At 35.2% G+C, this 26121-nt stretch overlaps 1 protein-coding gene across 1 annotated transcript; it reads right to left on the bottom strand.

Annotated features, from left to right (window-relative positions):
• Window positions 1-464: 464 nt before the first annotated feature.
• f8 (coagulation factor VIII, procoagulant component) lies at window positions 465-24410 on the bottom strand. Its single transcript, XM_058798640.1, has 25 exons — window positions 24223-24410; window positions 22778-22875; window positions 22563-22685; window positions 21872-22084; window positions 21552-21725; window positions 19594-19818; window positions 18353-18599; window positions 18099-18279; window positions 16529-16616; window positions 15685-15902; window positions 14903-15053; window positions 14538-14747; window positions 12599-13682; window positions 11665-11830; window positions 10912-11154; window positions 10119-10347; window positions 9417-9599; window positions 8414-8530; window positions 8213-8284; window positions 7601-7686; window positions 6827-6988; window positions 4551-4695; window positions 3228-3376; window positions 2416-2598; window positions 465-1225 (listed from the first exon to the last, which is right to left on the bottom strand). Exons 1-25 carry the CDS (start codon window positions 24369-24371, stop codon window positions 1070-1072), a joined length of 5052 nt encoding a protein of 1683 aa, XP_058654623.1. The 5' UTR covers window positions 24372-24410; the 3' UTR covers window positions 465-1069.
• Between the last annotated feature and the right edge of the window lie 1711 nt (window positions 24411-26121).

Below are 26121 nucleotides of genomic sequence, written 5' to 3'. Positions count from 1 at the left end.
ACATTCCCTCCAAGCTAAACACATCCCCAGAGCACTTCCTGTCAAACAGGAACTGATAGTACGCTCCATTTTTATCTCGGCCAGAACATGGAAATGTTATCGTATTCCTGTGGGCCTCTTCATCCCACCCTTTGCCTGCAAGTCTGTTTGCTTCTCTGTTCATTGTCTTTCCACATGCAGAATTGTGACGTGACCGTGAACAATAAACCACATTTCATTAATCTTCATCACCAGTAATTTCACACATTTTATAGAGACTTTGTGTGTGTGTGCATAAATGTGTGTGCTTTGATGAAGAATCAGATATTATAGTCATAAATAATAATAATAATGCTGTATGCCAGGTATTGAAAACAGATTTACTGACTTTTACTGGCAAAACACCAAAAGGGAAGAAAACAGTCTGTGAAAGAATAATATTTGTCAAAGAAACACAAAGCACAAAGACGCTGGGGAAATCAAGGCATTTTCATAGTCTTTTTATTTCCACAATTAAACATTAAATATTTGAAAAATAAAAAATAAAAAATTCACAGTGCAAAATACAGAGCTACAGCATATGGTGGATTCAGTAGTTATTCCAGACCAGAATATACAAACATCTAATAACCAAACAAACAATCTTCCACGAGTTGTGATATGCAAGGGTACATTTATTATTTATAGATATTGTTACATTTATAGATATTGGTAGTTTATTTCCTATAATAATAATAATAATGTCTCAAAAGCAGACAGTAAAATAAGCAGCGTACTGATCAGAACACTTATAACGTACAACCAACCAGATTCAAAACACATAAATCATCATATCACATGACAAAAACCTGTTCTAGAGATAAACCAATGTAGTGCTTATATGGGCTCTGTTCAAAGCCAAAGTGAGCTGCCTATATAGACAGCATTTTTAGGCATCATAGGCAGTCTCCCAGCTGACAAGTGCACAAAAGCACTCTAAAACCACCAGACCGGCCTAGAAGATCAGTCACATACTATAATGCAAACGTGAAGTTTGAAACGGAGTCAAAAACTCTGTTTTTCAACCACAATGGATTGATCTCACTTTCTCTCAAAGGGTTGATTGAGTGTCACAGCCCAAAAACTCCAGCCGCAGGGCAATATCGTTGACCCAGCCTTTCGGATGAATCCGTATAAAGCGAGTGAACAGGGGAGGATCAAACATGTTCAGCGCCTCCTCATCATGCTCGCTGTTTCCCTCAAAGATCTACATCAGGATGAAAAAGAAACAAAACACCATAGACATGAATGGGTGACTCTCATGAAACCCATCAAGAACATGTGCAGGTCATAATTCACCCCAAAATCAAAAGAAAGAAAGAATCATATTCATTATACTTGAATCTTATGATTTTAACGGTAAACAACTGTGAAAAAACTACGGTAAAAACCTGTTAAATGGTTAACGGTAAGTTCCCCTAATATATACAGTGAAAAACTGTAATAGACATTTCAGACAATTTTACGGTGAAATACCGCTTTTGGAAGTGAAAAAGAATGTAAAATTTACAGGGAAAAAAACGTAAATTGACGTTCCCAGAATTCTCTGCATTGCATTTCAAATTTTGTTTGAATTTGATTTTTTTTCTTTGAAATAACTAGGTTTCTTCTTAGTTTTTTCTTATCAGTTATGTTTATTAGGGTTGTATGTTACATCTAATGTTGTTAAATTAATGTTTATTGCATATTTCAGTTTAATGGGTCTCACCATGATGGTGTTTAGTGTTTGTGTGAATGACACTGTGCACCTTCTATATATGTTATTATTTAAAATCTGCTTGTGATGGGCTTTGGTTCATCATGTGACTTTCTCATCACCACCTGCATTTGGTGGTTATCAATGTATTTCAAAGGTACAAAACAGATTTCAGTACTTCAGTAGGTTGGTATATTAACATTATATCAGTTAATGAAATTACGGTATTTAACTAAATTTAAGTTAAAACCGTAAAACCTAAAACGTTGCTACCATATATTTTACGGTAGAATTCTGGCAACCACAGCTGCCGGTTTTTTACCATAAATTTTACGAAATGAAACCTATCTTAGGGCTATCTTTTTTTATTTTACCTATTGTACTTAAACAGTCAATAATTGGCAGTTCATTTGGTCTCCAGCCAATCCTCCATTAATTTTCTTATTTTACATGTACATAAAAATGCACATACATTTGAATTGTGTGGGGAAATGTGCTTAATTATCAAGAAAATAACGCCATAATGCAAAAAAAAAAAAAAAAAAAAAGTCTTAATTAAACCTTTACTTCCTTTATGGAAAAATTTAATTTTGTTATTTTTGAGTGAAATACAACTTGGACTTGGACTTGGTTTTTTTTTTTTTTTTTTTGTGAGGCAAAATCCATTTGGTATCATTCAATACACACAAATATAGCAGTACCTTTTCACGGTCTGTGCCCTGCTCCTTCACACTTGACCATTTGTAACCATCATTGCTAATAGAGACGGTAAATTCAGTGACTATCATTGGTTTCAGGACGGATCGGGCCCCCTGTGTGACCACCCCGGTCACTCTCTTCATAGAGTCAAAGTCCACCTGTAACCACTCATGAGGGTTATTGGTCTGCAGAACCATAGAAGAAGAGAGGGGAGACAGAAAGAGACAACATAGAAGATGATCAGTTTAACAATTTTTACAGTAATGAAAAATTGAATGTTCACAAACACCCTTGTGCAGAATGAATGTGGATAAATCTACCAACAAATGGATAATGTTTCTTACAGCGTCCTCATGACTTATAATTTCTAAGCATAAAATATGACACTTCACCTTTAAGAAGCACAGATTTCTGCAGGTATAAATTAAAAGTTGTTATGCAGAACACAATTCCATGTGAAATGATGCTGCACTCATAATCACTCTAATTAACTCGTAAATCCACCTGACTGACAGCGCTTGGCTCCCTGTGCAGCTCAAAGAGGAAGTAGAAATAGCAATAACTTAAAAACCGTAGAGAGAGTGAGACAATGGAGGGATCGCTTCACTTTCACACAGACAGACAGGATAGAGGAAACACTCTCACAATGGGCTTATAAAACACACACAGTGTAGAAAGAAAATTCACTTTCACTCTCTCTAAGAACAACATACAGTGATTGAATAGACAGACGGAGGGATAGATAGATAGATAGATAGATAGATGGATAGGTGGATAGATAGGTGGATAGATAGTAAGATGGATGGACAGATACCTTGGGTCTCCATGCATTTGCTCGCCCCTCCTGGTGGAGTCTAGCGAGGTCGGGACTCCAGGTCAGTAACCACTTGTTTAAGAATGAGGAGGCGCTGATGCTCCTGCTGGGAATCAACCTGCGCTCCATTCCCAGAGGCATGGAACAACCTGACAAATACACAAACAAACATGCGTTTACAAACATGTACTCTCCAGAAACAGTGCTTTAGATTTTTTCTCAAATAAAGAGTCTGATATACTATGTCTATATTATATACTATGATATACTATGTCAACATATATATCTACATTTTTGTGTATCAAAGCTAGATAGCTTGCTACTCATTTCATGTGCAAGGAGGTTAGTACTAAATAATGCATATAAGTCTTAAAGGACAAATGTAGTTTTTTTTTTAAATTCTACATCAAGTTGAAATAAATCAAAATGGGAAATACTGCCTTGCCAAACATTATGAGATATAAAATAAGTAGATAAAATAAGTTAGATTAAATATTTGATAACACTTTAGTATAGGGAGCAATTCTCACTATTTCCTTATTAGCTTGACTATAATTAACATATTGGCTGTTTATTAGTACTAACAAAGCACATATTCTGCATGACCGTATTCTACATCCCTAATCCTACCAATACCTAAACTTAACAGCTACCTTACTAACTATTAATAAGCAGCAAATTAGTAGTTTATTGAGACAACAGTCGTAGTTATTGGTTTGTTAATAGCGAGAATTGCACCTTAAAATACATTGTGACCAAATATTTTATATAAATCAGATGTAACAAGTTAACGTTTTTGACATTTAATTTATCATTTACTTAAAATAGCAAAAATGTTTTTCTTATGGTTTTAGTTTTAGTTAATTATAATAACACTGGTTTGACGAGCATATTAGCCTGAAAAACATCTATACTGCAAGGGACTTGTTTTGGAGAAGTGTAACTAAATGTGCAGAAATATGCAATCAAAAGAATCAATTAAAAGAATCTTTTTGACTCAGACTTTTCTCAGATAATGACGCTTCGGACATTGCAATTGATGCCTGAAGGGAGAAAAGGTGTTGAAAACCAAGAGAGTAAACAAGGAATGCTGTCGTTCGAAAGCTTTGAAGCTTGAATGAACGTAGGAAGTTGATCTTTCTGATGTTGCAGCTGCTAACAAAAACATCCAGAGCTTTCAGATTTCCACTTTTAAATCGCTACATACTGATAAAAATGGCATACAAATGCAAAGAAGAAATGTGCTTTGCAAAGACCTTTAGAGTCTTGTCATTTGAATAGTGTTGATGCAGTGTTAGGATCAATCAGTGTGTGTTAACTCACTATTAAGGTCACATCCTAGCAGCTCAATCCTCAACGTGGGCTGCTTCTGAAAAGTCAGTGGGTGAATTCTGATGTAGCGACCCACAATGGGTGGAGAAAACAAGTTGTCCTTTGTTCTGGAACCGTCCATGTTTCCATTGAAGGTCTGATAACAATTAAACAAGAAAACAGATGTGAGTAATACCAGAACTGAAAGATACAAAAAATAGTCTCATTTGTTATTAGGATAGCACATTTAAAAAAAGTAAGCAAATCACTTTCACTGGAAAAATAATTTGTAGGAGTGAGTTTGATGTGTTTCTCAAGATTACGGTGTTTAAGAGCAAAATATTATATTTAATGGGTGGAGGATTTGTAGCCAGCTAGAATTTTTCTTTAAATAGCTCTTACAATTTGATAATTGCAAAAAATAATACTATACTATGTTAACATATTTATGTATATCTGTATTTATGTTTATGAATGCCAGAAATGTGTTTACTTATTTAAAATGCAAAGACATTAGGCGATCTTAAATTATGTTTTATTTATAAGTCCTAAAGAACAAATGTCACAAAAACAATTTCCAGGTCACTTTTCACCCTCAAATCAAATGCAATGATTAAATAATGAAGGGGGAAAAATAAATTATATTTTGCATGAAGAAAATTAAGTCTACTACTACATTAAGATTTTGTGCACTCTGTCATTTTTCATTATATAAATACCACATGTTTCTGACAGGTATTGTGTAGGGCCCTATGATTTCTGCGATGCGGAAAACATGCACTGTAAAAAATGATAAGTTGACTTAACTTTAAAAAATTGAGGAAACCCGTTGCCTTAAAGATATTAAGTAATAATAATTTAAAAAAATAAGTGAATTGTTAAGTTGTTAAATTGTTAAATTATTTTAAGGCAACGGGTTTCCTCAATTTTATCACTTATAAGTCAACTTATCACTTTTTACAGTGTGGACGGAATCGCGGAATCCAGTCATAAATACGGAATTTACTGTATAACACGGAATGTCAAGAAATTTGACAAATTTTGGATGGATATATCAAAAGTAGTTCAGTACACATGAATCAAAACGCGATGTCTGTGAATATTAAGCTGCAAAAATACGATATAAAAATGAATCCTGCATGTTCTGCGTCTCTCTGTGTGAACCAATGGCGGAGCTGCATAGTTTCATTTACTGTGTAACGCTCGCGGTGTTTTCAGCCTCTGCCGTGTACTCAATATATGAGTACATGAACACATGAACCATAATCATAGAACTCCTCTGAGAGTCACTTCATCAGCATTTTATCGTTTCTTTAAAATAAAACTATCGTCATATCATATACAAACAGAAATTTAAAGGTCTTAACAGCGACCCGTCAAAATAAAAGTTTGGTTTAGCTTGAAGAAACTGTGAAAGAAACACATTACTTAATGCAATGATAGTACTACTTCTAATAATAAAATTATTATTAAAACATTATTTTTTAAAGGAATATTTACCAGAAAAAAATATCTACTTGAATTTATTTAGCAGAAAAATGTAAATACATTTAAATATTGTTTTAATGAAATCTATTAGAGATACTTTTGATTATTAATATTTAATGAAACCTTTAAAATGAAATCCAGAAATTGGTAAGAAAATATTTCCTAGGGCCTTAAACAGTAATTTGTGACCCTGGACCACAAAACCAGTCTTAAGTCGCTGGGGTATATTTGTAGCAATAGCCAAAAATACATTGTATGGGTCAAAATTATCGATTTTTCTTTTATGCCAAAAATCATTAGGATATTAAGTAAAGATCATGTTCCATGAAGATATTTTGTAAATTTCTTACCGTAAATGTATAAAAACTTCATTTTTGATTAGTAATATGCATTGCAAATAACTTTTAATAACTTTTTGCACCCTCAGATTCCAGATTTTCAAATAGTTGTATCTCAGACTAATATTGTCCGATCCTAACAAACCATACATCAATGGGAAGCTTATTCATTCCGCTTTCAGATGATGTATAAATCTCAATTTTGAAAAATTGAACCTTAAGACTGGTTTTGTGGTCCAGGGTCACATTTGTTAATTTTTTTAAATAAATTGCTGTTTAAACTGTATTGTTAAATATACAGAGCTAAAACAGGGTGAGGGAGGAAATGGTCAATATGCTAACACTAAATAACAGTGAAAGAAATATTTACTAACATTATAAGAGAACTTCGGGGAGGAAAAAAGTAAAATGCTACAAAAAGCACACAGTAAAGTTTAGAGAAATTCACATGTTGGTACTGACGTAAGATGACTTGGTACTGTTTCCTCGGTAGGTAGTCCAGTTCTCCTGGTCGATGCTGTAACTGATGGTGTACAGGATAGTGAAATACTCACTCAAACCCATCGAGGTCTTTGCACCCTGAGTCTGAATGCCATGAAGAAGCTTGGGCCTCAACAGATCCACCTAACACAACACACAGAGTAACAAAGAGAATGGATATAGAAAGTTATCTCATTCTGATTTTTAACAATGAATTAGTGCTTATTTACTACAACAATTTAAAACAATGGAACAGCAAGTTACGCATTGCTAAAAATTACATCCACAACAAAAAAAAAGTAATTACTTTTCAGTGCTAAGATTAAGATTTTGTAAATGCCCAGAACTTTTCCAGACCTTTCCAGGAAACCCACCATCATATGAACCCTGCTAAAAATAGTGAATTGTTTTATATCCTACACCTTTTCTCTCTTTCTCTTGCTTCAAGGCACTATTGAAGCAAAGGTTAAATTAAATCTACTGCACAAACCTATTTATAGTATTTAAAAATATTTCCCACTTTGTCTTGCTGACAGTGAAAGTATAATGTGTCATGACTTGCTGACTGTGGTGCAAAGAGTCACCTATTGTCTGTGACACATTGTGAGATATGAGCCACTAATAAATCATAATATGTTATTTTTAACTTTAAATATGAACCATCAGGGTCCATGACCGGGTAAGTATTTAATGCAGTTCCTTAAAAATGAGCCAAAGGACAGCATGTTACGTCTGCAAACAAAATATTTCTTTTACCTGGAGCCAGGAGTCTGTGCCGCTGCCCATCCAGGCATTAATAGAGCCAGATAACTCAAGTCTGGCTAAACTTGGCTTCCAGTCACCTGGAAGAGAAATAGGATTTCAAAAATTCAATAAATGTGGAAATATTTTATTTAAAACACTAGATTTTGTGGCCAAAGTCAAAAGAGCCCTATGGATTTTCAATGGGATCTGCACCAGTTTTATCATCTGCCAGTTTTATCATTGCATTATTATAGTTAAAACTATAAAAAACTAAACCCATATATATATTTTTTTATTTATTTTTTTTTTTTTCATTATTTGAAATAAAATCATACACAAAATGTCAAAACACAACAAGATTAGTAATATGTTTTATATTAAAGTAAAAACAAAATTTAAAAATAAAATCTATTTTTTGCTATTGCAAATCAGCAAAATTTGAAGGATTATGTGACACTGAAGTAATGACACCTGGAGTAATGATGCTGAAAAATTCAGCTTTTTTTTAAGCTTATTGAAATAGAAAAGTAAAATGAAAGTAAAAACAGAATATAAAAGTAAAATCTAATTCAACATAATAACAAAAACTATCAGTGATACTACAAAAATATCCCTGTCTCTTACCAGAGTGGTCAGAGGCTGTTATTTGTTTGTTGTCAATCCACCCTGACTGCATTCCCAATGGCTGAATGCATCCTGTAAAACAAAATCAATCAGTTTCAGGTGCCCTCTAACTATTAGTAACTCAAAACATGACTGCAGAAATAGGATGCCAAGAAAGATCCGTGACAATCTGCCATGGAGGAAGAGAGTTAAAGCTCTTACGTGGGTTGTAGACCAGCAGCTTGGCCCTCATGCCTGCCATCTGATGTTCTCCTATGGTGCACTCTATTAACCAGGTGCCTACGATGGCTGGCCTCATCTCCACCGTCCCAAAAACCCCTGCCAAATGAGACAGAATTATCGTTATACACTGTCGGCCAAAAGTTTGGAATAGCCTAATTACGATTTCTAAATGTTTTTGAAAGATTGTATGATGCTCCAGTTGAACAGTTTTGCTTAAAATGTAATAGTCTCCCCTTTTCACGTCTAATCCCTATTAACAGTGTTTACTGGAATGTTTCTGAAGTAGGTAAATACAGTATTTGTATTGTTATCTGGCAAAATAATGGAAACCATTTTGAAATATTATCACTCAATATCATTTTTGATTAAGGCAACATATGTTACATTACACAGACATATATTACTACAGTGTTGTTTAAAACATCTCAAGATTTTGGGGTTTTTCATTGGATTAGAATAATGTTACATCATTGTACCCAATATTTGAGGATGCTTGTTATTGCATTCATGGAGCACACGTGTTTACAGTTTAACAGAAGTTACTCCCATGATTTGAGCAAAGCAAATAAGAAAAAGGTGGATAATGTTACAGAAGATTTTCGTTTTAAATAAATGTTGTTCTTGTGAAATTTCTGTTCATCAAAGAATCCTGAAGAAAATATATCACAAAATTATATATTGTAAAATAAACATTTTCAACATTACTAATAATTGAGCACCAATAATTGAGTAGAAAATCAGCAGAATGATTTCTGAAGGATCATGTGACACTGAGGACTGGAGTAATGATGCTAAAAAATTCAGCTTTGCATCACAGAAATAAATGACATCTTATTCAAATAGAAAACAGTTATTTTAAATTATAATATTACGTTATTACAGTTTTTACTGTATTTTTTATCAAAAAGGGAGCCTTGGTGAGCATAAGAGGCTTCTTTAAAAAATATTTTATACATATAAGAAAGATTTGTGTATAGTTTACCGGGATAGAGATTGAAAACTCCCATACGGTGTTCCTGATCTTTTCCGACTCCGAATGGCAGTCCGTGGAAGTGTACTGCGTGAAACTCGCCTTGACTCCCAACGTTGAGGAGGTGCCAGCGAGCCGTCCGGTACTGTTCAACTATCAGGCCAGGAAGCGTTTCTGACACATAGCCATTAATAGCTACAAGCATCAAGAAATACAACACAATGATTATGGCTATTATTACATTTCCTAATATGCCAAGGTCATAGGTTCTATTCCCTGGGAATGCGTGAACTAAAAAAAAAATTTATACCTTTAATGCATTGTATGTTGTTTTGGATAAAATCAGCAACCAAATGCATTAATCTAAATATAGATGTGTTGCACTGAATCAATGAATTTCCAAATTGTTTGTTTATATTTAGAAAAACCTGGGTGTTTGGAACATTGGAAATTAGCTAAATTAGTTCAGCGTGTTACATTATATGTCCTGTTTCTTGTACTAAGGAAAAGTAACAGAAAAGTGTTTGTGTGTGTGATTTAACCACCAAATTACGTAAGTAACACAATAACAAGCACAAACACTCATGCGTCTGTTTGGTGTTATCAGCGTTGTCATAGAAACAAATCTTTTTTGAGACAAAGAACATAAACCGATCAGACTGGTTGTCTCATAAGAGATGAATGCAGTGTTAATCATAAATTATGAAAATGTACCTGCAAACTTGTTGCTCGTCTCGAACCATGGGTCATCTACTTTGGCCTGGCAGGGAGGGCTGCAAAACTTCCTGGTGTTGTAGTCGAGGTACCAGCTATTTCTTTCATCAAAGGTGGTGAAGAGAAGGAAGAAATCCGTCACGTCAGGCTGAAGCAAGATGCGTGGACGAAGGGTACCAGTACGACATATCAGCATCGGACCGATTAGACCAGAGTTTATGTCCTTCTCCTGTTGAATGCAGGAGGAATACAGAAGTTATGTTTGGCAGACACAAATGACTTGCAGTGCATTCAAGCGATACATTTTATCAGTTTTGATCAGGATTTTATGGTTCATACAGTATGTAGTGAGAATATGGAGTTCATACTCTCATATTGATTTTTCTAAAAAACAAAAAAAGTTGCATGGACAATCAAGTAAACCTAAATCCAGTAAGTGCTCATCTTGAAATTAAAAAAAAAAATCCATTTACATTTACGTTTACTTTATAAAAATCAGATTTCACATCAAACAGACGTGTGAACCATGACCTGAAGGTGACCTGATGCTTTTACAATTATACTAAAGGCCTTTTACTTGCTAAAAAAGTATAAACTATAAATCAAATGACAAAATGCAAGTAGTAGATTGTGTGCAACAGGTTTTTCATCAAAGGTTTTATCATTTAGAGGCCTTAGAAATTTGTGTATCAAATTACGTTACAGGAGGCTTTTTAGGATCAAAGACAACATGAAAATGTAAAATTTTTGTGCTTCGACCTGATTTTGATTCATGTGTTGCACACTGAATTACCATGTTGACGTTGGAGTAGTATGCCCCAGCCTTGCAGTCAAACTCTGACGCTGAGGGACCTTGTCGTCTGGAGATTCTCCAGTTGTAAACCCTCTCCTCCCCTGGAGGAACTGGATCACCTGGTACTTCCTCAGCCTTGGCGCCCTCTGGGCCCGTTCCAGGGCTAAAACTCCCCTGTGTCTTATCGTACACGCCATGCAAGTGGAAAGAGTACGGTCTGGATGCCAGGTTCTTGAAAACCACCTTGTGGGAAAAGAAATGCAAGAAATTAGCGTGTGCAATGATAAAGGTGTGGTCACATTTATACATTCAGCAGATGCTTTTATACAAAGCGACTTACAATAGAGCAGCATAAGCAATTCGTCAGAGCCAGTAATATTCGTAGTATGCAATGCCACATTTATTAGGATGTTAGATTAGGAAGTAAGCTAGAGTAGGAGGTTTGGAGGTTACATTAGTGAAATTTCCTCAAAATTTCAAGGACAATTTCCTGTTTTCAACGATGTAGCAACGTATGAAGTACAGCTCACACAGAAGTCACTTTTAAACTTTAAAATTAGCTTAACCAGCTTGAACCCGTTGCGATCTGTGTGGAAAACTATTTCGTCTTAACTTGAATTTCTATTGAAACGACTGGATTTCGCAATTGAAAATTCATCCAAATAACAGTAAATGTGACTGCACCTTCAGAATGCAATATTCAATTTAATTAAAAGGCTCCTTTTAATAGGTCCTATTAATGAAGAAACTTACAGTAAGAACATCATTGATTTCTGCCTTCAACACAGGACCCATAATGCCAAGGTGCTCGTCCAGTTCTCCTCGTTTGATTGGATGCTTGAAATCTCTGTCCTGATAGGCTCTGAAAACCGCTTTTTTATAGGCTGGGAAATATTTTCTCATTCCCCTCCGCATGTCCCTGTGAGCAAATGAAATATTTAGTGCAAGTACAATTGACTAAGCCCTTAAGACTGGTTTTAGGCTTAATTTGAAAAACAATAATATTAATATCCCCATCTAAAACAGCACTGCATTGCGACATCATTTTTATGACATTGTTTAGGATTGTTTTCTGCTCTTGAGACTAAAACTAACTATTTACAAACATCTAAATAGATCTGATTCAATCGCACATTTCATACAATTTGTAACACTTATATATATATATAATTTCATATTATATTTGTGTTATTAGAAATATTTGAGAATTGTCTGCTAAAATGAACAAAAACGTGGTTATGACATTTCTATGAAAAATAAGGATTTTAAGGCAATTTTGCTGTTCAGGCTATAACTAACTAACTATATACAACTAAATAACTAAACTAAATGGATCTGATTCAGTCTGACACCACCAAAAATTTGATTTTATACAATATCTCATATTCTTCTGGTGCTGGCGTTAAAATTATGCAATTCCTCAACTCAACTCAAAACTCAGATTAAAACATATTTGTTTAGAACAGCTTTTAGTGATTTGATTGTTTAATTTGTATGTTTGTGTTTATACTATTTGTATTTCAGTGATTTTGCTGTAAGGTGTCCTTGAGTGAATTGAAAGGCACTTACAAATGAAAGGTATTATTATTAGTATTATTATTTAACATTTGAAACATTAGAAATTCTTTAGAATTGTCCACTAAAATTACCCAAAATATGTTTGTGGCTCGTCAGAATGTTTTGTTACCTTGCTTTGATGAGTTGAGCTGGTTTATTGATCCCATAATCCCACATGATTTCCTCTGCTGCGATATAGTAACTTCTGAACCTTGATTCTGTGGACCTAATGCCGACATTATCTTCAACATGATGCTCCAAACCGAGAACGCTTCCTTCATCACCATAATCATCATAGTCACTTGCCAGTGATTTCCTGCCATAGGTTTGGTTATCTGATGAATTTGACACCGATTCCAAATCTGGTTGGGACTTCTTTGGATCTTTGTAGTCATAGCTATGAAGATTCAAACTTTCCTCCATCTTGTCCTGCTTTAGACCAGAACTTCCAGAGTCTTTCAGAACTTCATTTTTGCTCTGAACTTTCGCATCCACTTTGTTTATTTTGTCTTTGCTGACACTCCACAGCTCCCTTCGATTCCTCGCTTTCTCTGATTTCTCCTCCGTAGAGTCGTTTAGAAGTTGGTTATTCGACAGGTTTTCATCTTTGAAAAGGAATTTTCGAAATAGGCCATTTGTTGGATGTGTTTTATTGTCATCATCTTCATTCAACTGTACGTTTGCAATGTTCATATTTGGATGTTCTCCTGTTAATGCCTTGTTTTCTGCTGTATTTGATGTGACTGTTGGATCAATCACGTTTGGCCTTCTTCTGTAAGGCTCAGATTCATGGTGGGACCTTTTTTGACGTTCCAATGAATTTCCGGTCATGTCCCCGTCCAGTTGATCCAAAATATCCTGTGGAATACCGCCCTGTGATAACGCATCCATATCTTTTTCCCGCTTTACGGGAATATATCTTATCTCACACACACGAGTTCTGTTTTGTCTCTCAGTGTCTGAGCTCATGTTTTCTCGCCCAATCGCGGAGTCTGTCACAGTTCTGTTTCGGCACACGCGAACGGCTATAGTGCGGTTCTTTCCCCTTGTGCCTCGTGGAATAGGGAAATTCTGTTCAATGAATTCATTTAATTCGTCATCGTAGTCTTCATTGTCCACCACAGGTAGGACTCTTTCACAGTTAACAACCGTGTAGCGAACACTCATGCCTCGCCGTTTCAGAGACGGGTCAAATGCGCTGACCTCCCATTCACCTACAAAGTTCAAACATCAAACTTATGAACATGGTATCAAAACAGGTTCCTGGTTTATTTATGAATGATTCTTATATTCGTCTTCATAATCTTTCATTGATAACTTGATCCGCCCAAAACATCATTCTTTTTCAATATATACAATATATATTGTTTCAGTGCAGCTTTACATTAATAAACAGGAAAAATAACTTAATATAGCAGAATTCATCTATTTACGAAAAATAAAGTTTCAACTGTAAAGCAGCTCTACAGAAGATTATAGTGTCAATTTCAGTTCAATTTAGTTCACTGTAGATTGAGTTCAGTTCAATAACTGTCAAAGTGCATCAATCAAGAAACCAGTTCTATTCTAAAAACTGCTCTACAAAAATTTTTATTTTTATTTTTCCTTTTTAAATTGAATTTTACTTTACGTTTTATTAATTTAGTTTTTTTTTTTTTTTTTTTTTTTAAATACTGGTCAAAAGTTTGCAATATAATTCCACATTTTTAAATAAAAACATTAATATTGAGAAATATTATTGAAATTTTACAAAAGTATTATATTAACTTTTGATCGGCAGTGTATGTCTATGTAGTTTTTATTCATTTTTATTTGAGTTTTAGTTTGAGTTATTTTAGTAATTAAACTCAAATTGAAAGTGAGAACTATAGCAAATAACATAAAATTTATAGCAAATAACTGAAATAATTGTTATTATATTTTATCTTATTTTATTTCAGGTCATGCTTATTTTATGTTTTTAACGGTTTTAATTTTAGTTTTATTTAATGATAATAATAACCCTTCATCAAACCTTCTTATTTTTCAAACCATCCGCTCCAGCCAATATCTTGACCTCTGACTCTTACCTAGCATCTCCACTTCAGTGGTGACTGTGTCCCCAGTCATTGGGAAGAGTGTGAGGACAGTGCCATATGTTTTATCCCTCTCAAACGTGTTTCCTGTGAAGTAGACTGACAGGAAGTTGTTTTGTATGCCAATGCTCGCCACATGCCAGAGTATGACATCGCCAACACACATCCTGAATTGTAGGTGGCTGAACATGAATCCGTTAACAGCTGAAACACAGACAGAAAGTCTAAATAAACAAAAGTGATCTGCAATTTAACTCATGGAAAATGGAGATTAATCCCATTTTTACATAATACAAATACCCAAAGCAATCCCAGATAATTCAATAATTTACATCCAGAGACTAAAAATCAACACCCACTGTGCATGACATTTGAATTGTAGAAATCTGGATCATTGCGGTCAATCTTAGTTGGATCTTCACTGTTTTTTTTAATGTTCTCCTCAAAGTACCAGCTTTTGTTTTCATCAAACACAGTGAACAAGAGCTTCTTCTCTTTATCTGAAGTTACCTGTGAAAACATATTATTAATAATTTCCATCCATCCATCAGATAAACCAACATAGGCTCAATGGAAAAATGTGCCTCTACCTAAGTTTTTGCATAAATCTATACTTATATGCATGCAATACACTGCAGCTTCCAGCTGAAATGTATACTAGAGACAGTAAAACACCAATAAGTTTTATTCTTTTTCATGCAAATTATGATTAAGGGGCAGATTATTTAGTAATAAAGACTTATTTTCACACAGTTCATTGCACAGTACTATGTTATGACCTCAAACACTTTTACCATATTGATTCATTTGTAAACTAATACATTTTCATGTTTACATCACATAACCAGCTCTATATGTATGGTTTTTCTGCTAAGGTAAACTTGCTTCATAGTGCAGTACAGCAATGCACTCAAGAGTCCCGTGAAACACGAGTCACGACAAAAGATCTCAAAGATTTAAAGCAGCAAGATAAAATGTTCTTACTTTTGCTTTTAACATTTGATTTTAGCACCATTTACTGGACATTACACTTTGTAAGTGCCGTGAAAAGGTGCAATTTTTGCAGAAATGTCGCTACAGGCACATTTTTCCAGTCAGTCTGGGTAGAGATAAACAGATCTACATCAGAGTCCCTTCTCACCACTCTGCCTCTTTTGTCCAGAGATTGGGATTTGCAGATGATAAGGGGTCCCACCAGCCCAGACGCCACGTCCCGAATGGGATCCACCATACTCTGGTATAAGCGCGTGAGGCATCGTGGGTCAGCTTCTGTGGGTCCATCTTCAGCTGTCAGTTTCCAGAGGTATGTCATTATCTCACCTGGGGGAACGGCCAAAGAACGAAGGTCCACCTGTTTGTCTTCAACCCACAAAAAAGAAAAATCAGTTGAGTCCATTAAAAGTTAGTTTGCATCCAGCTCACTAGAATAACTTGATACCAGAGTTATTAGCATTAACTAAAACTAAAATCATAAAAAAATTATTACTAAAATAAAATAATTATTAAATGAAATAAATTAACGTAAACTTCTATTTAAGCTAACTGTCAAGGCAGCATTTCTCATTTTTGTTTCGTGTACTATGAAGTACTAAAATAACTAAAACTTAAATAAAAATTAATAAGAACTGTTTAGACAAAAAACTAATAAAAATGACAAAAAAGAACAAAATTACTAAACACTAACAAATATTACAAAATGACAAATAAGTTCTACACCCATTGTGTTTTTCATTGTTAGGTAATGCACTAACTAATGTCATCTAATGGGACCTTATTGTAAAGTGTATTTTTTGTATAATGACATTAAACTGCATAAACTGTCTGTTGTCTCAGGCAAATGGTTTTACATTTTATGCATTTAGCAAATGCTTTGAAAGATTTTTACATAGCTGTGCTGCTGCTGCTGTGTGTGTGTGTGTGTGTGTATAAAAACTTTTCCCTTATGTACAATGTGAAAATGTACAAAGAAATGCAATGACTCATACCCTTGTTTGTGTTCTTCAAAGGCTGCACACTGTTCAGGCCATTGGGATAAATGTTGAATGGTCGACTGGCCATATTTTTAAAAACAATCTGATAAGATATAAAAAAAAGAGTGAATTTCAGAAAATTAAATATATATATATATATATATATATACACACATTTATGGCCAAAAATATCAGCACCCTTGGTAAATATGATCAAAGAAGGCTGTGAAAATTACAAAACCTCCTTTTGCCAGTTTAACAGCTCTAAATTTTCTCCTATAATGCCTGATGAGGTTAGAGGACACCTGACAAGAGATCAGAGACCTTCTTCCAGAATCACTCCAGACCCTTCAGATTCCCAGCTCCATGTTGGTGCTGCTTCTCTTCAGTTCACCACTCATGTTCTATAGGGTTCAGGTCAGAGGACTGGAATGGCCAGCAGAAGCTTGGTTTTGTGCTCAGTGACACATTTTTGTGTTGTTTTTGAGGTTTGTGTTTGGATTATTGTACGGTTGGAAGATCCAAACATGGCCCATTATAATATTTCTAACAGAGTCAGTCACTTATTGATTTTTTTTATCTGTTGGTATTTGATAGAGTCCATGATGCCATGTGTCTAAACAAGATGTCCAGGACCTCCTGCAGAAATATAGGCCCACAACATCAAAAATACAGCAGTATATTTCATTGTACACACGGGGTACTTTTTATCCCTGTGTTCACCAAACCCATCTTGAGTGTTTGCTGCTAAAAAGCTCATTTTTTAGTTTCATCTGACCATAGAAGTCAGTCCCATTTGAAGTTCCAGTCATGTCTGATAACTGAATATGCTGGAGTTTGTTTTTGGATGAGCGAGGAGAATTCTTCTTGAAACCCTCCCAACACCCTCCCTCCCAAACAATGGTTTTTCTCATTGTGATGGATGATTAAGGGAATTTGGCCTTTGTTTTCCCTCCTATTTATATTTCTGTGAAACAGGAAGCCGTGGCTGGATCATTTTATGTTCATAATCACCCTGGAGCGCTCACAATTGTGAATATGAATGGGAATATACTTCAGAGATATTTTACTCATAAGAATTTCTAGGGGTGCCAATAATTGTGTCCAACGTGTATTTGAGAAAAGCATTTATTTCATAATGATATTTCCCCCCATTTAAAATTCTTATTATCCAATGAAAGGTTAGATTTTTGTGATTTTTTTAAATAAAAGATCAAAAGGATTAACAATGCAGATTAATTTTCACAGCCTTCTTTGATCATATTTACCAAAGTTGCTGATATTTTTGGCCATGACTGTCTCAGTTTAACATTGTAAAGTCTTCATGAAATGAAAAATGCTATCTTTTTTCTAAATGTTTTGATCAGTGATTGATCAATTCATCCATGCAAGTTTCACACTACATTTTTTGTACAAGTTATACAGACTAATTTGATGATACAATTACATCTAAAAGCTTCAGAACCGATTGATTGAAATGGAAAAGATCAACCAGTCTTCCTCTGTTTCGTGAAAGAAATAAATGTATACAAGGATGAATAAATGGATTTTGGGTAAACTATCCATTTAAATCCACATTCCCTACCTGAAATTTGTCTCCCACTTCCCCTCGGAGCTCTGGGCCCATCAGAATTTTGCCAGTGGTTTTCTTCTTAGTGAAGGTCTTGTCTGTGTACTCTACGAAAGCCACTTTTTTATAAACACCACCCAAGCGCTGAGGACCTTTTCTGAACCACTCAGATCCTGCTGCTGACGACGATGAAGTCCTGAAGCATGAAAATCAAAATTATTTTCTGCCGGTTTGACAACATTCATTTCAGGACCTACTCGGAGTCGTACCGGGCGCCGCTTTGAGACGAATAGTCCCAGTCCATCTCCTCTGCTGCGACGTAATGAACCCACAATTTAGGTCTTCCCTTGGCACTCGATCGAAGCACTGATACAGGGCCTCCTTGCTTGAACACTATGGAGAACATGTTGTCTTCATCCTCCTCATCGTCATCAGGTATGACGTTTCGTTTGTCTGGGATCGGGGCTACCACAGGGTCAGGACAGTTTTCAAGAGTGAAGAACGCATTCATACCAGCTGGAGAAGAGAATTAAATCAAACATCAGTGATTTACATTCTTATTCAATTACATTTCTAAACCAAACATGACTTTATACTCCTTGCAAATTCATTTAGACCATCAAAGTACAAAGCACATATTTCTCAGGTCATCTTGATCTAAATCTTTCCCCTTATTAAACAAACAACAACCTCTTGTCCGTATGATTGCCAGTCAAGCTGCATCACTGCACATTTTGCTTCACTTTTACTTAAACTATCCGATTTAAAAAGATCTATAACTTAACTAGTCACAAATATGATCACTTATCCATCTGAAAAGACATAATGCAGCTTGTGCATTATCACCACAATTTTTGAACTTTTGAAGCCACTTCCAGCAGAAAATTTGGTTTAAGAGTTTCATGTTGCACATCCTACACTGCTGTTAGGGTCAGTAAGATTTATTAATGTTATTGAAAGAAGCCACTTATGCTCACCAAGGCTGCAATTATTTGATCAAAAATACAAAAAAAAAGAAAAAAAAAGAAAAAAAAGAAAAAAAGGTAATATTTTGAAATAATTATTACTATTTAAAATTTTCTATTTAGTATATTTTAAAATTTAATCGATCCTGTGATGCAAATCTTTATTTTCTGCATCATTACTCCAGTCTTCCGGAAATCATTTTAATATGCTGATTTGCTGCTCAAGAAACATTCCTTATTATTATCAATGTTGAAAACAGTTGAGCTGCTTCATTTTTTGTGGAAACTGTGATATATTGGTTTTCAGGATTCTTTGATGAAAAGAACAGTATTTATTTGAAATGGAAAGCTTTTTTAACATTATAAATATCTTGACTGCCACTTCTGATCAATCTGATGCATCCGTACTGATTAAAAGTATTAATATCTTTCAAAAAACCTTACCTCAGCTGCAATGCCTTTATTTTATCTTACAAAGCAAGTACTGATGATAGTGTAATTATGACAGTACAAATATGAAAATTTTTATATTGTATGAGGCTTACCTGTCTGATGAGAGTGGATCTTGCAAGAGATCAGAAACTTTCCGGGGGCAGATGGCTTCATCAGGGCTGTAGTGAAGGTCATGGGCGTCATCTCTACAGTTACCCGCTTATGGTCGAACACCTTTAGTGTGTGTCCTTCAAACTGGATGCTGTGGATTTCTGGGGTCGAGCCAAGACCAATTAGATGCCAGGACACCACTGGACTCTTCTGGCACACAGTTAGACCTGATGAAATAATTACAGAATACATTTGAGAATTACACTTGTAAAGAACCCCGGTCCACCCTAGAATCACAATAAATAAATTAAGAAGTAGGAATGTACCAAAATGAAAAACTAAGAAATTACACTATTGATCAAATGCTTAAAAACGTTCTATTTATTAAAGAATCCTGGAAAAAAAAATCCCAGTTTCGACAAAAATATTAAGCAGCACAACTATTTTCAACACTGACAATAATCAGAAATGTTTCTTGAGCAGCAAATCAGCATATTAGAATGATTCCTGGAGGATCATGTGACACTGAAGACTGGAGCAATGATGCTGAATAATTCAGCTTTGCATCAAAGGAATAAATTTCATTTAAAATATATTCAGATAAAAAGTTATTTTAAATTTGAATAATATTTCACAATATTACTTTTTTTTTTTTTTTACTGTAGTTTTGATTAAAGTTTTGCCTCTTTGTCGCCCTCTCTGTTTGAAAACCTGGAATTGCAGTTACTTGCGGAATTATCTTGCTTGCGTTGGGTTGTGAGTCGGCACTGCTCCAGCGCAGATGAATCTTATGTTTTGAGGAGTATGTGTGGCAGTCAGTCACCACACCGGTGTGGATGTTTACTGTATTTCGCAATCACAGATTCTACCTTACGTCTTGGAATATATGACCCCAATAAGAATTTTCACCATATATTGTCATCTGAACAAGTAAGTAACAAGTCTGCCACGTTTGTTCTGACCAACTGAGGAAAAAAGCATTACCATAAATCGCGCAACCCAATGGTGATTTAATCTAACGATTGGTTAGCTCATATCACATCAAACCGTGCAAATTATTATTATTGTTATACTTTATTCTCAAATTAACAACATCAGCATTGCGTCACTATGAGTATAGTGTGTTTTAGCGTGTAGATTTCAATTTCTGTACAGTTTAATCTAATTGTTATGCCATTCGAATTTCATATTAAGAAATTCTTTTAACCCAAAAAGCAGACTATGCTCCCTTCGAACTGGTTTTCTTTAAAATGCAAATCTTGTGTAATCTCAGGGCCTGAGACTCAGGCTATCTGTAATCAGAAGCACATTTAAAACTGGAATATAATTTAATTTCATTCACATGTGTATCATAAACACATAATCCTTTCTGGAGTACAATCCGCCATCAAAATGATACGTTTAATTATTCCAGCTGCTGTGAGAAAAGGCTATAAACGATCCTCACATGCGATAGCCTAGTAGCCGGGACAACTTCTTTATGTTTACAGACGTGACGTAATGACACAGTGCCATGCTCAAATTTCCAGCGAAAACCTACCCGTACCACTCAAATTAGAAAACATTATTATAAGCTAACCGTTGTGAATCGGGCTAAAGTAAGGTGATAGTTTTGAACACTGGCTGGTTTTGTACTTGCTCAAATATTAATTTCGGATCATTTTTAACCAAAAAAAGTTACGGACTGCAGCTTTAAATAAACACAGCCGTGGTGAGCAGAAGAGACTTCTTTCAAAAACATTAAAACAATCTTAACTATTCTAAACTTTTGGTTGTGTATTTATATTTAGTATAAAGAAAATTAAACTTTTTTTAGTACCTTTAATATACTTTTTGCATTAATATATGACATTACATTTCATTACAATCAAACATAAATTCTACTCTAAAATGTATAAGTGAAAAATCTCATTCTCAACACTGTAATTATAACCATTTCTCAGCAGTTGATTTATGGCACCTGGTAATGTTGAGTTGATGTATCCATTGATGGTGTGGTACTGGGTTGGACTGGATGTTTTCTTCAGTTTGTCTGCTCGGCCCACCTCCCGGTACCAACTGTTACTCTCATCGAAGACAGCAAGAAGCAAAATGAACTCCGGAACCTTCCGCTTTCTCTCCTCGGTCAGAGCCTCTGAGGGAGGTCAAATGTTAAAGGACATGTCAAATATACACCAGCATTCTCATTCAGTACAAAAGGTCAGTGAGATTTTATATTTGTCATATATTTTATATTTAATATATTTGACAAATCCCAACAGAGAAGCAACAGAGTCACACCTGTTTTACAGATCAGGAGAGTCCCGATGAGTCCGCTGTTGAAGTCTCGGACGATGTCCACCTGTGATGAGTAAATGTAGGTGAGACAGTCTGGATCTGATGGGGTTGGCCCGGAGTCGGGGGAAATGTCCCACACGTACTTGTAGTAACCACCAGGAGGCACTGCATCATCAGCTCGCTCCTGAAAAGAGCTGGAGTCCTCGTACCCCGCGCCTGCCGTTGAAAAGCAGAAGGATGTTGAGGTTTATCTTTACACATTATGGGTTTTCAAACCCATTAGGATATTGCTGTATATCTCACAAAATTGCTTTCATTTTGCTGGGTAAGCCCGAACTTACTATATGCTGGTTTTTATGTGAAATCACATGTATTTTATGCACTCTGGAAATTATTAGTATCTCCGGTGTTACAAAACACATTACAGAATTAATTTACATTTACATAGAATTTACATTTCAAAAGGGGGTTTTCACAGCAATGAGATAGAAAAACTATTTTGGTTCTCCAAAACGTTTCAATAAGCAATTCTTAAAAGAACCACTTTCAGAACATTTTAAGAACCTTATTACATTATAAAGAACCTTTTGTGCAATGGAAAGATTCCATGGATATTAAAGGTTCTTCATGGAACAATCAATGCCAGTAAAGAACCCTTTTTTTATAGATTGAATGCAAATTCTTTTAGATTTACCTTCCATTTGTTTCCAGTACTGAATGCCGATGGGAGAAATACTGAAAGATTGTGATGCAAAGTTTTTGAAGTGCACCACAACCCTGTCGTTCACCACTGTTCTGATAGTCGGGCCTTGAATACCTGAAACAGATCATTTAATTTTCTATTAATTCAATTCTAAACTTCTTAATATGTTTTTCCTAAGAAGCAGAGATTTCTACATTTATACTGACCAGCCCATGGAGGTTTTGACTTTGGTGTTGTAAAAGTGGAATCAGTGTATTCTGTATATACAGCCTTGATGTATTTCTGGACACCGGATGCAAATTTCCTGTTAGGAATAATTATGCTGTTACTAGACATACATACAGTGCAATGCAACATAATACAACGCAACTTTATTAATCCACTAGATTTAGCAATTCATTGCTAAATATTGAAAGAAATAGTTCACACAAATATGAAAAGAAAATGTATTCATCCTCAGGCCATTCACGATATAGATGAGTTTATTTCTTCATGGGAACAGATTTGGAGAAATGTAGCATTACATTGCTTGCTCACCAATGGATCCTCTGCAGTTAATGGGTGCCGTCAGAATGAGAGTCCAAACAGCTGAATAAATCATCACAGTAATCCTCAAATAATCCACATTTGTGGATTATTGTGACGTATTTGTGGATTATTGTGATGTTTTGCAGTAATATATACAATTTTGGAAGTGGTGATTGGAAGTTAAAAACATCTTGGATGGATTCTAACAAACACACAGCTTTTCACTTCACAAGACATTAATTGATGGACTAGAGTGGTGTGGATTACTTGTGGATTATTGTGATGTTTTTATCAGATGTATGCACTCTCATTCTGACGGCACCCATTCACTGCAGAGGATCTGTTATTGTGGTAATGCTAAATTTCTCCAAATCTGATGAAGAAACAAACTCATCTACATCTTGAATGGCCTGAGGGTGAGTAAATGTTCCGCAAATTTTTTTTGGGTGAACTATTCCTTTCAAAATTTTAGTACCATCTTATAACAGAACGTTTTGTCTTAACGGATTATAATGGTTGCAAGAAATATGCATATTCAGCAAATGATCTGCTGTGGTTTCACACTAATGGGCATGAGCTGTTATCACGCTCTGTTCTAAAAACACCAAATCAAAGCATGTTTGTTCTGACCACATATTCACTATTCATGGACTGAAAATCACTACAAGAATATATTATATATAACTAACAAGCAGGCTTCTGATCACTAAAAAAATCAATCAAACTATGAATGACATTGACCGTATCTAAGTGCAAACTATGCTCACATTTGTTATGCTCTGTTTAACTATACAACTTGGAAGCATAATTGAAATTTGGACAGCCATCAAAGCTTTTGCCTTTAAGGATTGCTTGACTGAATCCATGCCAACTAATGGAAAGATCAAACACTTTCTCAAAGCTGTTTCCTTTCTATAATGACTAACTGATGACATTATGCTTGATGGTCAGATTCCAGATTACTCTAATAAACACTTACTGTTTGAACACAGTGGTGTTTTGAGAATACTGTAGCAAAATTTGTATAATAAAATACATACAAGGTATATAATAAATCTTTATGGGTAGCAGTAATTGAAAAGCATGTATGTTTTTATGTGTGCATAATAATAAAAGTGCCCACCTTTGGTTTGCAGTAGGATCTGTTGTGTCTGTAAACACATATTCCCACTTAGTTTCCACTGCTGCGATGAAGAACTCCAAAGTCTTCGCCAGGACACAGGAAGACTTCAGACACACCGTGAGGGAGAGGAGGAACAGAACAACCTTCATCACTGGAGAAGGTTAAGCAGGCTGACTGAATGAGATGCTGAGATGCTGTCAGGACATATTTAACTGCACAGGAAAAGTGTTCAGGGAGGAGCCAGAAGGAGAACGAGACAGAGAAAGCGTTCATGATAATCATGAGTAATGAAGAATGTTTGAGTCATAGAAAGAATGAAGTAAGAAAGAATGCAGTGCAGTCTTTTGCAAATTTCTACAGTAGCCTATTTTTAGTTCTTTTTTCCTGAAAAGCAGATGTTTTGAGCAATAGAAATAGTGATGCTTGTCATAAGCACTACTAACAGTCTTAATCATTTACACTTAACTTTTAATTACATTAGCACTGGAAATAATGTACCTTTTAAAGCAGAGGTTTTTCAGCTTTCCTGACCCAGAAACAAAATAGGATAAATAGCAAAAAAGGAGGTTCACCTGGAACTCGCACTTACAAAACTATATGCAATGTTTTCTATCAATGCTGTGCTCTTTTTAACTCCAAGAAGTGAGGTTTAACTAAACAAATATACACATTTAGGAATTATAAACTAAATATACTAGTTTTCATTTCCTTTTTTGGATGTTTTCTTTTATTGTTTTATATGGCTTAAATTTTGCCATGAATCACGATTGTCATAGGCTAGTCAGTTTCTAAGTGAAGTTTTGTAGGAAAAAAATAAATAAATCTGACCAATATACAGGTGCATCTCAATAAATTAGAATGTCGTAGAAAAGTTCATTTATTTCAGTAATTCAACTCAAATTGTGAAACTAGTGTATTAAATAAATTCAATGCACACAGACTGAAGTAGTTTAAGTCTTTGGTTCTTTTAATTGTGATGATTTTGGCTCACATTTAACAAAAAACCACCAATTCACAATCTCAACAAATTAGAATATGGTGACATGCCAATCAGCTAATCAACTCAAAACACCTGCAAAGGTTTCCTGAGCCTTCAAAATGGTCTCTCAGTTTGGTTCACTAGGCTACACAATCATGGGGAAGACTGCTGATCTGACAGTTATCCAGAAGACAATCATTGACACCCTTCACAAGGAGGGTAAGCCACAAACATTCATTGCCAAAGAAGCTGGCTGTTCACAGAGTGCTGTATCCAAGCATGCTAACAGAAAGTTGAGTGGAAGGAAAAAGTGTGGAAGAAAAAGATGCACAACCAACTGAGAGAACCGCAGCCTTATGAGGATTGTCAAGCAAAATCGATTCAAGAATTTGGGTGAACTTCACAAGGAATGGACTGAGGCTGGGGTCAAGGCATCAAGAGCCACCACACACAGACGTGTCAAGGAATTTGGCTACAGTTGTCGTATTCCTCTTGTTAAGCCACTCCTGAACCACAGACAACGTCAGAGGCGTCTTACCTGGGCTAAGGAGAAGAAGAACTGGACTGTTGCCCAGTGGTCCAAAGTCCTCTTTTCAGATGAGAGCAAGTTTTGTATTTCATTTGGAAACCAAGGTCCTAGAGTCTGAAGGAAGGGTGGAGAAACTCATAGCCCAAGTTGCTTGAAGTCCAGTGTTAAGTTTCCACAGTCTGTGATGATTTGGGGTGCAATGTAATCTGCTGGTGTTGGTCCATTGTGTTTTTTGAAAACCAAAGTCACTGCAGCCGTTTACCAAGAAATTTTGGAGCACTTCATGCTTCCTTCTGCTGACCAGCTTTTTAAAGATCTTGATTTCATTTTCCAGCAGGATTTGGCACCTGCCCACACTGCCAAAAGCACCAAAAGTTGGTTAAATGACCAT

The sequence above is a fragment of the Onychostoma macrolepis genome, chromosome 14 (genome assembly GCF_012432095.1).
Source record: "Onychostoma macrolepis isolate SWU-2019 chromosome 14, ASM1243209v1, whole genome shotgun sequence".
Taxonomy (NCBI): Eukaryota; Metazoa; Chordata; class Actinopteri; order Cypriniformes; family Cyprinidae; genus Onychostoma; species Onychostoma macrolepis.
The sequence above is the reverse complement of the archived record's forward strand: the minus strand, read 5'-3'. Positions and strand labels throughout refer to the sequence as shown.

Excerpts from the sequence above, each read along its gene's own strand:
- f8 (XM_058798640.1), bottom strand. The coding sequence starts at position 24,371 with ATGAAGGTTGTTCTGTTCCTCCTCTCCCTCACGGTGTGTCTGAAGTCT. Across the intron at positions 18,280-18,352 it reads TCGTCTCAAAGCGGCGCCCG|GACTTCATCGTCGTCAGCAG; the intron begins GTACGACTCCGA and ends TTCATGCTTCAG. Across the intron at positions 1,226-2,415 it reads AGGGCACAGACCGTGAAAAG|ATCTTTGAGGGAAACAGCGA; the intron begins GTACTGCTATAT and ends ATCCTGATGTAG.